Raw genomic sequence first — 12,750 nt, 5'->3', positions numbered from 1 at the left:
TGGAGTGCAGTGGTATGATCTTGACTCACTACAACCTCCGCCCCCCGAGTTCAAGCAATTCTCCTGCCTCAGCCTCCTGAGTAGTTGGGATTACAGGTACTCGCCACCACAGCTGGCTAATTTTTGTATTTTTAGTGGAGATGGGGTTTTACCATGTTGGCCAGGCTGGCCTCGATCTCCTGACCTCAGGTGATCCGCCCACCTCGGCCTCACAAAGTGCTGGGATTACAGGCATGAGCCACCACACCACCTTGAGCCACCTTGCCTGACTTTGCTAATTTTTGTTTTTTTTTTTTTTTTAGCAGAAAGAATTTTTATTTTTTATTATTATACTTTAAGTTCTAGGGTATATGTGCATAACGTGCAGGTTTGTTACATATGTGTACTTGTGCCATGTTGGTGTGCTGCACCCATCAACTCGTCAGCACCTATCAACTTGTCATTTACATCAGGTATAACTCCCAATGCAATCCCTCCTCCCTCCGCCCTCCCCATAATAGGCCCCGATGTGTGATGTTTCCCTTCCCGAGTCCAGGTGATCTTATTGTTCAGTTCCCACCTATGAGTGAGAACATGCAGTGTTTGGTTTTCTGTTCTTGCAATAGTTTGCTGAGAATGATGGTTTCCAGCTGCATCCATGTCCCTACAAAGGATACAAGCTCATCCTTTTTAATGGCTGCATAGTATTCCATGGTGTATATGTGCCACATTTTCTTAATCCAGTCTGTCACTGATGGACATTTGGGTTGATTCCAAGTCTTTGCTATTGTGAATAGGGCCGCAATGAACATATGTGTGCATGTGTTAATTTTTGCATTTTTAGTAGAGACGGGGTTTCGCCATGTTGGCCAGGCCGGTCTTGAACTCCTGATCTCAAGTGATTCATCCGCCTCAGCCTCCCAAAGTGTGGGATTACAGGCGTGAGCCACTGCACCTGGCCTATTTTTATCTTTTTAGTTACAGGATCTCACTTTGTCACCCAGGCCAGAGTGCCGTGGTGTGATCATAGCTTACCATAGCCTTGAACTCCTGGGCTCAAGGGATCCTTCTGCGTCAGCCTCTCACTTCATTTTGATAAGTGAAGAAGTAGGCTTACAGTGGTTATATGAGTTCCAAGGTTTGTTTGATTCTAAAGCCTTTTTTTTTTTTTTTGAGACGGAGTCTCGCTCTGTCGCCCAGGCTGGAGTGCAGTGGCCGGATCTCAGCTCACTGCAAGCTCCGCCTCCTGGGTTTACGCCATTCTCTCGCCTCAGCCTCCCGAGTAGCTGGGACTACAGGCGCCCGCCATCTCGCCCGGCTAATTTTTTGTATATTTTAGTAGAGACGGGGTTTCACCGTGTTAGCCAGGATGGTCTCGATCTCCTGACCTCGTGATCCGCCCGTCAACCACTTTGCTTTCTAAGGTGCTGAAGCCTAGATTATTAATAGCACTTTGAACCACGCTTTTTGTGATAGGCTTGTTCACTAGCCACATAGTAATAAACTGGAGCCTGATGGAAAGCACTCCTAATTGGTAAGGTGGGAAGACAAAGGCCCGACAGAGTTTGGTGCCCTACAATCTCCATCCCCACACAAGGAAAACCACTTGGAAATTACAGACTTCCAATCTTCTAAACATCTTATTTTTAAAAACTGGCTTACTGTAATAGATCCTAAGGGAAATAATTGGGCTTTGTTATCCCATGCATAAACAAACCAATAGTTTTAGACATAGTCATCCGTGGTATTGGGTACTGTAATTGAAGTCATAGAGGTTGAAATAACGTTGATGACAAGGAGCTCTTTCTCTTAACTCTGTAGCCCTGTGATGGCCTCTTAGTGCTTTATAGACTCTGAAACTTCTTTCTTGGGATTCAGTAGTCTCATTCACTTGAACACATCAAATGACTGTGGGTTCCAGAAGATAACTTTGGATTGTCAGAATATTTATACTTGGAAGTCCAGGCAAGTAATGTAAATGAGTCAATAAGTGATTGAAGTGGGAGTGATGGGGATTGTGAGCTCATGTGCCGTCTTCATGGGGTAGTCGAGAGTTGGCTGTAGCTCACTGTTGCCATGAGTCCTCAGATATTCTAATTTTTCTATTAAAAAAATTTTTTTTAATTTTGTTTTTTGAGACAGAGTCTCGTTCTTGTTGCCTAGGCTGGAGTATAGTGGTGCAATCTCAGCTTACTGCAACCTCTGCCTCCTGGGTTCAAGTGATTCTCCTGCCTCAGCCTCCCAAGTAGCTGGGATTACAGGCGCCCTGTTGCCAAGCCGGGTTAATTTTCGTATTTTTGTAGAGATGGGGTTTTGCCATGTTGGCCAGGCTGGTCTCTAACTCCTGACCTCAGGTGATCTGCCAGCCTCAGCCTCCCAGAGTGCTGGGATTACAGGCGTGAGCCAGTGCGGCCAGCCTAAAATATTTTTTTTAGAGACAGGGTCTTACTGTGTTGCCCAGGCTGGTCTCAAACTCCTGATCTCAAGCAGTTCTCCCACCTCAGCCTTTTGAGTAGCAGGGATTACAGGTGTGAGCCACTGTACCTGCTGGCCCGCTTTTCTTTCACTGAATTGCAGACCCAGATTTTAAATCTAATTTTGAGAAGCAAACGGGTGTTGGGCATGGTTTTTCTATCTATGCATTGAATTGGCTATAGGGCCAAAAACTCATTTTTGCCAGTGACTGTAATGCAGCATGTTCTAAAGCTAGTTGACTTGTAATTTCTTCTACAAATATTGGGCTTTTACTGAATCACTTTTCTGTAAGGGAGTATCTCTAGTCCCAAAGGATTTAAACATGATGAAGTTCTTTATTTTGGTACATTTTGACTTAATCTTCTTTTAATTACTTTTTCTTTATGTTACAGGCATATAGTTGGAAGGAGAGGGGACACTAGGAAGAAAATAGAAATGGAGACCAAAACTGCTATTAGCATTCCTAAACCTGGAGAGGACGGGGAAATTGGTAAGACTCAGTACATATAAGTTACATTTGAAGTCACTTTTGCGTGTTTATGGAATAATGTAACCAACTGCAGGGTTTAGTAACTACGTTTTCTGTGGGGTTCTATAGCTATGGGCTTTTTTTTTTTTTTATTTTGACTCGGAGTTTTGCTCTTGTTACCCAGGCTGGAGTGCAGTGGCACGATCTCGGCTCACTGCAACCTCCGCTTCCCAGGTTCAAGTGATTCTCCTGCCTCAGCCTCCCTAGTAGCTGGGATTACAGGCGTGTGCCACCACACCGGCTAATTTTGTATTTTTAATAGAGACGGGGTTTCTGCATGTTGGCCTGGCTGGTCTCATACTCCTGAGGTCAGGTGATCCTCCCCTCTTGGCCTCCCAAAGTGTTGGGATTATAGGCGTGAGCCACCATGCCCGGCCACCAGCTGTGGGCTTTTTTATGTTTTATCAGTACCCATCTCCCAAATGAGGAAATATAGAATTATATAACCTTATCTTGATTGAGTACCTGGGCCTTAATTTTACATTTACCATACATTGATGGAATAAAACTTCCAGATTTCACTGTATATTAGGAGATTTCTTTTTATGCTTTGGTACTTGAAATGGACTTGTGAATTGTTTCTAGTTAGAATGAGAGAAAAATCAATGAGATCAGCGAATGTGAAATAAAGTTCAGCCTTTTCCATTGTGTTCTCAGTTTTTTACCCTTGATTTTGTAGACCAGAAAGGAAATTATAAGAGTAATGATTAAAATAATGTAACTTGACTCAAATAACTGTTCTGATAAGGAAAAATAGTTTAGCAGTATAAATCAAGTTAGAAAGTGTCTGTACCAAGCCTTGGTGTGAACCAAGGGCATAGGCTTTTGTTGTACAATGGCTTTGAGTGAGGGGCATTGTTAGGACAAAACTGTAAACTCATTCTGGAAGGATGGAATTTTTTTTTTTTTTTTTTTTGACATAGTCTCACTCTGTTACCCAGGCTGGAGTGCTGAGGTGCAATCTCAGCTCACTGCAACCTCTGCTCCCCAGGTTCAAGCGATTCTCCTGCCTCAGCCTCCCGAGTAGCTGGGACTACAGGCGTGTGCCACCAAATCCAGCTAATTTTTGTATTTTTTGGTAGAGACAGGGTTTTGCCATGTTGGCCAGGCTGGTCTCGAACTCCTGGCCTCAAGTGATTCACCCACCTTGGCCTTCTGAATTGCTGGGATTACAGGTGTGAGCACCGTGTCCGGCTGATGGAACTTTTTAAAGTCAAAGAGGGCAGCAACCTCCAATAATTCATTAATCCATTTTCTTTTTCTTTATTCATTTAAACATTTTTATTTATTTTTTATCGAGACAGGGTTTCACCATGTTGCCCAGGCTGATCTTGAACTTTTGGTCTCAAGTGATCTGCCTGCCTCAGCCTCCCAAGGTGCTGGAATTACAGGCATGAGCCACCATCCCCAGCCTTTTAGTCCTTTATTTTATTTTTTGGGGGGACAGAGTCTCTGTTGCCCAGGCTGGAGTGTAGTGGCATGATCACAGCTCACTGCAGCCTCTACCTCCTGGACTCAATCAGTCCTCCCATCTCAGCCTTGCATAGCTGGGACTACAAGGCACGTGCCACCACACCTGGCTAATTTTTTTGTATTTTTTGTAGAGACAAGATTTTGCTACATTGCTCAGGCTGGTCTCGAACTCCTGCGCTCAAGCGATCTGCCTGCCTTGGCCTCCCAAAGTGTAGCATGTCGCCCAGGCTAGAGTGCATTGGCTCCATTATAGCTCACTGTAGCCTTGAACTCCTGGCTCAAGCGATACTTTTCCCTCAGCCTTCCAAGTAGCTGGGACTACAGGCACTTGCCACCATGCCCAGCTAATTTTTAATATTTTGTTGTAGAGATGGGGTCTTGCTATGTTGCCCTGGCTGGCCTTGAACTCCGGGGCAGAGCGATCCTCCTTGGCTTCCCAAAGTGCCGGGATTATAAACACGAGTCACTGCACTCAGCCCCATTTTCCATAATTGTTAATAGACTGTATTGTTTTTGCAGAAAAAATTGTAAGTACTCTTTTTCATTTTATGTTATGTAAGAATGATCACCTTGACTGGGGACAGTGGCATATACCTGTAAGGCCAGCACTTTGGGAGATTGAGGTGGGAGGATCGCTTGAGCCCAGGAGGTTGAGGCTGCAGTGAGCTGTGTTCATGCCACCACACTCCAGCCTGGGTGACAGAGCGAGACCCTGTCATACACACACACACACAAAAAATCATTGACTTTAGAGCAGTGCTGTCCAAAAGAACTTTCTGTGATAGTGAGGATGTTCTATATCTGTGCTGTCTAGCACTGGAGCTGTATATGTCAGGTACTGGTCACATGTGACTTTGAGTATTTGGAATATTGCTAGTGTGACAGGAACTGAATTTTTACTTTTGCTGAATTCTGATTAATTTAACTAGCTGCATATGGGCTCCCATATTGACCAGTGCAGTGACAGTTTTCTCTAGCTCCTTGGTAATGTCAGCAAACTCTAGCATTAGAACTTTTAACATCATTTGGAAGGACTTTTATTAAAGTAAATGTTCAGTTTATTAGAATTATAAGTGCAAAAGTTTATTTTCCTTAAGTTGTAACGTTCGAGTTACAAATACCAAAGTCATTTTATAATTGCATTAAACCTTACTTCATCTATTTTTTTTTTTTTTTTTTGAGACGTAGTTTCGCTCTTGTTGCCCAGGCTGGAGTGCATTGGCGCGATCTCGGCTCAGCACAATCTCGGCTCACTGCAACCTCTGCCTCCTGGGTTCAAGTGATTCTCCTGCCTCAGCCTACCAAGTAGTTGGGATTACAGGCGTGCGCCATCATGCCTGGCTAATTTTGTATTTTCAGTAGAGATGGGGTTTCTCTATGTTGGTCAGGCTGGTCTTGAACTCCCAATCTCAAGTGATCAGCCAGCTTTGGCCTCCCAGAGTTGCTGGGATTACAGACATGAGCCACCACTCCCGGCCCTAATTTTTTCTCATTATAAAATTAGTACATGCTTTCAAAAAAGAGAAAGCTTGCAGAAATTATATATAAATTATAAATGGAAGTCTCTTATAATATGAACCCCAAACATAATTGCTGTTAACACTTGTTATATGTTCCCCGTTTTTTCTATCTGTGTAGTAAGTTATATAATATTTTTTATTGCAGTAAAATTATAACGTGGTGTAAATCTGAAGACCTTAGCCATTTTACTATACTAGAGTCATTCCAGAACTTATCCAGAAAAGGGTAGACAGGCTATAAAGATTCCATTTCAACTTAGAAAGCACAAATGTTGCAGTGTGGAAAACTAGTGTGTCAGGCTGGGCCTGGTGGCTCATGCCTGTAATCCTAAAACTTTGGGAGGCCTAGGTGGGAGGATCACTTGAGCCCAGGTGTTCAAGGTCAGCCTGGACAACATGGCAAAACCCCATCTCTACAAAAAAATACAAAAATTGGCTGGGTGTGGTGGCACGTGCTTGTAGTCCCAGCTACCTGGGAGGCTGAGGTGGGAGGATCTTTGGATATGGGAAAGTCGAGGCTGCCGTGAGCCATGATCACGCCAATGCACTCCAGCCTGGGTGACAGAGCGAGACTCTGTCTCAAAAAAAAAGAAAAAACAAAGAAGAGAAAATAAAAACTAGGCAGGCATGGTGGCTCACGCCTGTAATCCCAGCACTTTGAGAAGCTGAGGTGGACAGATCACGAGGACAGGAGATCGAGACCATCCTGGCCAACATGGTGAAACCCAGCCTCTATTAAAAATACAAAAATTAGCAGGGCGTGGTGGCGTGCACCTGTAATCCCAGCTACTCAGGAGGCTGAGGCAGGAGAATCGCTTGAACCTGGGAGGCAGAGGTTGCAATGAGCTGAGACTGTGCTACTGTACTCCAGCCTGGGTGACAGAGTGAGACTGTCTCAAAAAAAAAAAATTAGCCAGGTATGGTGGCACACACCTGTAATCCCAGCTACTCAGAAGGCTGAGGCAGGAGAATTACTTGAACCTGGGAGATGGAGGTTGCAGTGAGCTGAGATCGTGCCACTGCACTTCAACCTGGGCGATAGAGCAAGACTCCATCTCAAAAAATAAAAATAAAAATACAAAGTTGGGTTTGGTGGCTCACGCCTGTAATCCTAGCATTTTAGGAGGCTGAGGCGGGCAGATCATGAGGTCAAGATTTTGAGACCAGCATGGCCAACATGGTGAAACCCTGTCTCTACTGAGAATATAAAAATTAGCCAGGCGGTGGTGGCGCATGCCTGTAATCCCAGCTACTTAGGAGGCTGAGGCAGGAGAATCGCTTGAACCTGGGAGGCGGAGGTTGTGGTGAGCCGAGATCGTGCTACTGCACTCCAGCCTGGGCGACAGAGCAAGACTCTGTCTCGAAAATAAAATAAAATAAATAAACTGGCTTATTGATTTTGCGCAGAAGTAAAGTATGTAGAAAAACCAAATTTATTGGTTAGAGTAAATTGAGCTGTGATGTGAAGTCAAGTCTGCAGTTGCAGTGGTGTGATATTTGCTGTCATGTATCCATTTCTTTTGTGTCTCTTAAATTAGAGAAATCAGAGAAGGAAATGATCTAGTAGGTTTTAATCCTCTAGACAAGGATCTGGTCTTGTCTGTTTTGACATCTCAGGCAATGGAACATCAGAAGCTTTTTTTTTTTTTTTTTTTTTGTAGTGACAGAGTTTCAGTAAATTGCCTAGGCTGTCTGGAACTCCTGTCCTCAGGCAATCCTCCTGCTCTGGCCTTTGCCCCAAAGTGCTGGGATTACAGGCGTGAGCATGCCTTGCCTTCTTTCTTTCTTTTCTTTCTTTCCTTCCTTGCCTTCCTTCCTTTTCTTTCCTTTCTTTTCCTTCTTCCTTTCCTTTCCTTTCCTTTTTTTCTTTCTCTGTTTTTACTTATTTTGGGTATCCCTAAGGGTAGAATTTCTGGATTATATGGGAAGTATATGTTCAACTTTTTTTGTTTGTTTTTTTTTTGATACAGAGTCTAGCTCTGTCGCCCATGCTGGAGTGCAGGGGCTCGATCTCATTTTACTGCAACCTGCACCTCACTGATTCAAGCCATCCTTGTTCCTCAGCCTCCCAAGTAGCTGGGATTACAGACATGTGCCATCACGCTCAGCTAATCTTTGTATTTTTAGTAGAGACGAGGTTTTGCCATATTGGCCAGGCTAGTCTTGAACTCCTGACCTCAAGTGATCTGCCCACCTCAGCCTCCCAAAGTGCTGGGATTACAGGCGTGAGCCACCGCGCCCAGCTGTGTTCAACTTTTTAAGGAATTACCAAACTTTTTCATAGTGACTACACCATTTTACATTCCTGTCAGCAGGGGTTTGCTTTGTAGTATTTGAATTCATTTTTCTACTTTATATGCTGTCTTAAGGGTATTCTATTTTTAAGCCTCATTCTGTTTACATTGAATTAATTAGCAGTTTTCTTTGTTATTGTCCCCTGTTTAGATTCATATATGCATTCAGAACTGCTTTAGCTTCTCAGAGATGACAGTATCAAGAGGTCCCATATTTTGTAAGCATTTGGGGGTCCTTGAGCATGTTTACCCTTTGTTCTTTGTTTACAGTAATCACTGGCCAGCATCGAAATGGTGTAATTTCAGCCCGAACACGGATTGATGTTCTTTTGGACACTTTTAGAAGAAAGCAGCCCTTCACTCACTTCCTTGCCTTTTTCCTCAATGAAGTTGAGGTTCAGGAAGGATTCCTGAGATTCCAGGAGGAAGTACTGGCGAAGTGCTCCATGGTAAGCATAAACAAAACAAGAAGGTAAAAAAAAAAAGTTAAATATAAAAAGAATACAAAAACGGTTCATAAATCAAACAGGGAGTTATACTTCTTTCCCCAACAAAAAAGATAACTATTTCTTATGACTTCGTATAATATTGAACTGAAAAAAAAGTGTATGGACATATCAGCTCATAAGTTTCTGTATATTACAGAAATGTCTTTAAAAAAATTTAGCACATATCAGGCTGGGCGCAGTGGCTCACGCCTGTAATCCCAGCACTTTGGGAGGCCGAGGTAGGCAGATCACTTGAGGTCAGGAGTTCGAGACCAACCTGGCCAACATGGTGAAACCCCGTCTGTACTAAAAATACAAAAAAAATTAGCGGGGCCTGGTGGTGCGTGCCTGTAATCCAAGCTACTTGGGAGGCTGAGGCAGGAGAATTGCTTGACCCTGGGAGGTGGAGGTTGCAGTGAGCCAAGCAGTGAGCCAAGATCGTGTCACTGCACTCTAGCCTGGGAAACAGAGTGAGATGCCATCTCAAAAAAAAAAAAAAAGAATTTAAGACACAAAATGCTCATCCTAATAGACACACTATTCTGCATCTTTTGGGTGGTAATGTTAATGAGATGCCATTATCTGTAGATCTTCTGCCTTTGGGCAGTCATGGCTCATTTGGGATTAGTAACTAAAAGACAAATTTGCATGTAGAATTGCCATACTTAGATAACAGTGAAATGCTTGTGATAATAGCAGATAATCCAGATTAGAAAACAAGTTTTAAACTCATTTTGGATATCAATTAGTTGATTTTAAAAAATGTATATTGATTCAAAAAAATGTATGAAAGCAATATATGTTTATTATGGAAAATTCAGAAAATACAGAAAAGATTAATAAAAAATCATCCATAATTCCACTACTGAGAGATGCTGTTACATCATTACTATATATGTGTGTGTATCAATGTGTTTGTACACTCACATACTTTTTTTTTTTTTGAGGCAGTATTTCACTCTTGTTTCCCAGGCTGGAGTGCAATGACTCATCTCAGCTCACCGCAGCCTCTGCCTCCCAGGTTCAAGGAATTCTCCTGCCTTAACCTCCTGAGTAGCTGGGATTACAGGCATGTGTCACCAAGCCTGGCTAATTTTGTATTTTTAGTAGAGATGGGGTTTCTCCGTGTTGGTCAGGCTGGTCTCGAACTCCTGACTTCAGGTGATCCGCCCTCCTTGGCCTCCCAAAGTGCTGGGATTACAGGTGTGAGCCACTATGCCTGGCCCACTCACATACATTTTAAAAATAAAATTTAGGCTGGGTGTGGTGACTCAGGCCTGTAATACCAGCACTTTGGGAGGCTGAGGCGGGCGGATCACCTGATGTCAGGAGTTTGAGACTGACCAGCCTGACCAACATGGAGAAACCCCGTCTCTACTAAAAATACAAAATTAGTTCAGCATGGTGACGCATGCCTGTAATCCCAGCTACTCGGGAGGCTAAGGCAGAATTGCTTATACCCGGGAGGCTAAGGCAGAATTGCTTATACCCGGGAGGCGGAGGTTGTAGTGAGCCAAGATCGCACCATTGCATGCCAGCGTAAGGAAGAAGAGTGAAAATTCGTCTCAAAAAAATAAAATAAAATTTAGCTTGTATATAATCTTATATTCAGCTTTCTTTGAAAACATAATCATTCTACCATGAACATTGTTTTGTTGTTGAAGAAAGACCTAAATCTTGGCTTGCTTGGTGGCTCATGCCTCTAATTGCAACACTTTGGAGGGCTGAGGCAGGCAGATTGAGCTCAGGAGTTTGAGACCAACCTGGGCAACATAGCAGCAAAACTCTGTCTCTACAAAAAATACAAAAATTATCCAGGCATGATGGTATGCGCTTCTAGTCACAGCCACTTGGGAGCTGAGGTGGGAGAATGGCTTGAGCCTAGGAGGTGGAGGTGTCAGTGAGCTGAGATTGTATTATTGCACTCCAGCCTGGGCAATGGAGCCAGACCCTGTCGCAAAAAACAAAAAACCCAACAACAGAAACCACAAAAACCCCCACAAAACCTAAAAACCCCACAAAACCTAAATCTTATACCTTTACTTTGGAAAACAAGTAGGAAATTATAGCAGTGATCGGTGATGACTAAAATAACATAATCTGGGCTGGGTGCAGTGACTCACGCCTGTAATACCAACACTTTGAGATGCTGAGGCAGGTCGATCACAAGGTCAGGAGTTTGAGACCAGTCTGACCAACATGGAGAAACCCCATCTCTACTAAAAATACAGAATTATCCAGGCATAGTGGCGCATACCTGTAATCCTAGCTACTCAGCAGGCTGAGGCAGGAGAATCACTTGAACCAGGGAGGCGGAGGTTGTGGTGAGCCGAGATAGCGCCATTGCCCTCCAGCCTGGGCAACAAGAATGAAACTCATCTCAAAAACAAAAAACAAACAAACAACACACACAAAAATTCTGATTTCATTAACTGTTCGGGTGACTTGGTTTTATAATGCCTTACTGTTCTATTATATGGATATATGATTATTTAACTTTTTAAATTTGTATTTTGTCATGTGTATGCTGAATACATTTTTCTGCACTAGTGGGTTATTTTACTTAAATTTCTGGAAGTGAAAAAACAGTTTATGTGTATGTGTATGAATTTTTCGATAATGTGTGGACATCCAGATTACCTTCAGGAAATCTTATAGCACTTTATGCTCCAAACTAGAGTTTTCTTTAGGTTTCCTTTCCCACTTTTGCCAATACTGGATGTTATCATTCTTTTAAAGTTTTTTTTTTTTTTTGTATTTCAGTTGACAAAAAGTACTGTCTCATTGCTTTACTGTTTATTTATTCAATTATTTGTGAGATAAAGCGTTTTCCTTTACTTAACTGTTTATTCATGTCTTGACCCATTTTTCTCTGGGAGTGTTCTTTTTAAAAATTTATTTGTAGGAGCATCGTATATATTAAGAAGATCAGGCTGGGCGCAGTGGCTTACGCCTGTAATCCCAGCACTTTGGGAGGCCGAGGTGGGTGGATCACGAGGTCAGGAGATAGAAACCATCCTGGCCAACATGTTGAAACCCCGTCTCTAGATCAAGACCATCCTGGCTAACATGGTGAAACCCCGTCTCTACAAAAAAAAAATAAAGAAAAATCAGCTGGGCATGGTGGTGGGTGCCTGTGGTTCCAGCTACTCGGGAGGCTGAGGTAGGAGAATGACCTGAACCTGGGAGGCAGAGCTTGCAGTGAGCAGAGATCACCCCACTGCACTCCAGCCTGGGTGACAGTATGAGACTCTGTCTCAAAAAAAAAAAAAAAAAAAAAAAAGATCAGTATTATTTCATAATTTACATTTAGCTTTTTAGTTCATTTAGAATATGTTTTGATATACAGTAAGAGATAAGACTGTAACTTTTTAAACACCTATTTAACCAGTTATCCTCTGAAGAATTAAATTTTTTCAATTTTATCTTCAAAATTATTATAATTAAAATGGACTTTTGGCCGGGCGCGGTGGCTCAAGCCTGTAATCCCAGCACTTTGGGAGGCCGAGACGGGTGGATCACGAGGTCAGGAGATCGAGACCATCCTGGTCTACACGGTGAAACCCCGTCTCTACTAAAAAATACAAAAAAAAAACTAGCCGGGCGAGATGGCGGGCGCCTGTAGTCCCAGCTACTCGGGAGGCTGAGGCAGGAGAATGGCGTAAACCCGGGAGGCGGAGCTTGCAGTGAGCCGAGATCGCGCCACTGCACTCCAGCCTGGGCTACAGAGCGAGACTCCGTCTCAAAAAAAAAAAGGACTTTTTTGGGGTATACATGTCTATGAATTCTTTTTTTTTTTTTTTTTTTTAATTTTTAAATTTTTTTTTATTTTTTGAGATGGAGTTTCGCTCTGTCGCCCAGGCTGGAGTGCAGTGGCTGGATCTCAGCTCACTACAAGCTCCGCCTCCCGGGTTTACGCCATTCTCCTGCCTCAGCCTCCCGAGTAGCTGGGACTACAGGTGCCCGCCACCTCGCCCAGCTAGTTTTTTGTA

At 43.1% G+C, this 12,750-nt stretch overlaps 1 protein-coding gene across 5 annotated transcripts in view; it reads left to right on the top strand.

The window, feature by feature from the left end:
* The window catches only part of ASCC1 (activating signal cointegrator 1 complex subunit 1), a 120,129-nt gene that overhangs the window by 11,240 nt on the left and 96,139 nt on the right, over positions 1-12,750 (top strand). For 4 of the 5 annotated variants that reach the window (XM_033209617.1, XM_033209619.1, XM_033209620.1 and 1 more), the window contains exons 4-5: positions 2,847-2,944; positions 8,541-8,719. In XM_033209617.1, the coding sequence (XP_033065508.1) occupies positions 2,847-2,944; positions 8,541-8,719 (277 nt within the window). Of the gene's footprint in view, positions 1-1,860; positions 1,945-2,846; positions 2,945-8,540; positions 8,720-12,750 lie in introns of all 5 variants that reach the window. The other variant, XM_033209622.1, reaches the window with a different exon arrangement.

The sequence above is a fragment of the Trachypithecus francoisi genome, unplaced genomic scaffold, assembly GCF_009764315.1.
Source record: "Trachypithecus francoisi isolate TF-2019V2 unplaced genomic scaffold, Tfra_2.0 Lachesis_group9, whole genome shotgun sequence".
Lineage (NCBI taxonomy): Eukaryota > Metazoa > Chordata > Mammalia > Primates > Cercopithecidae > Trachypithecus > Trachypithecus francoisi.
This window is presented reverse-complemented; position numbering and strand designations above follow the sequence as displayed.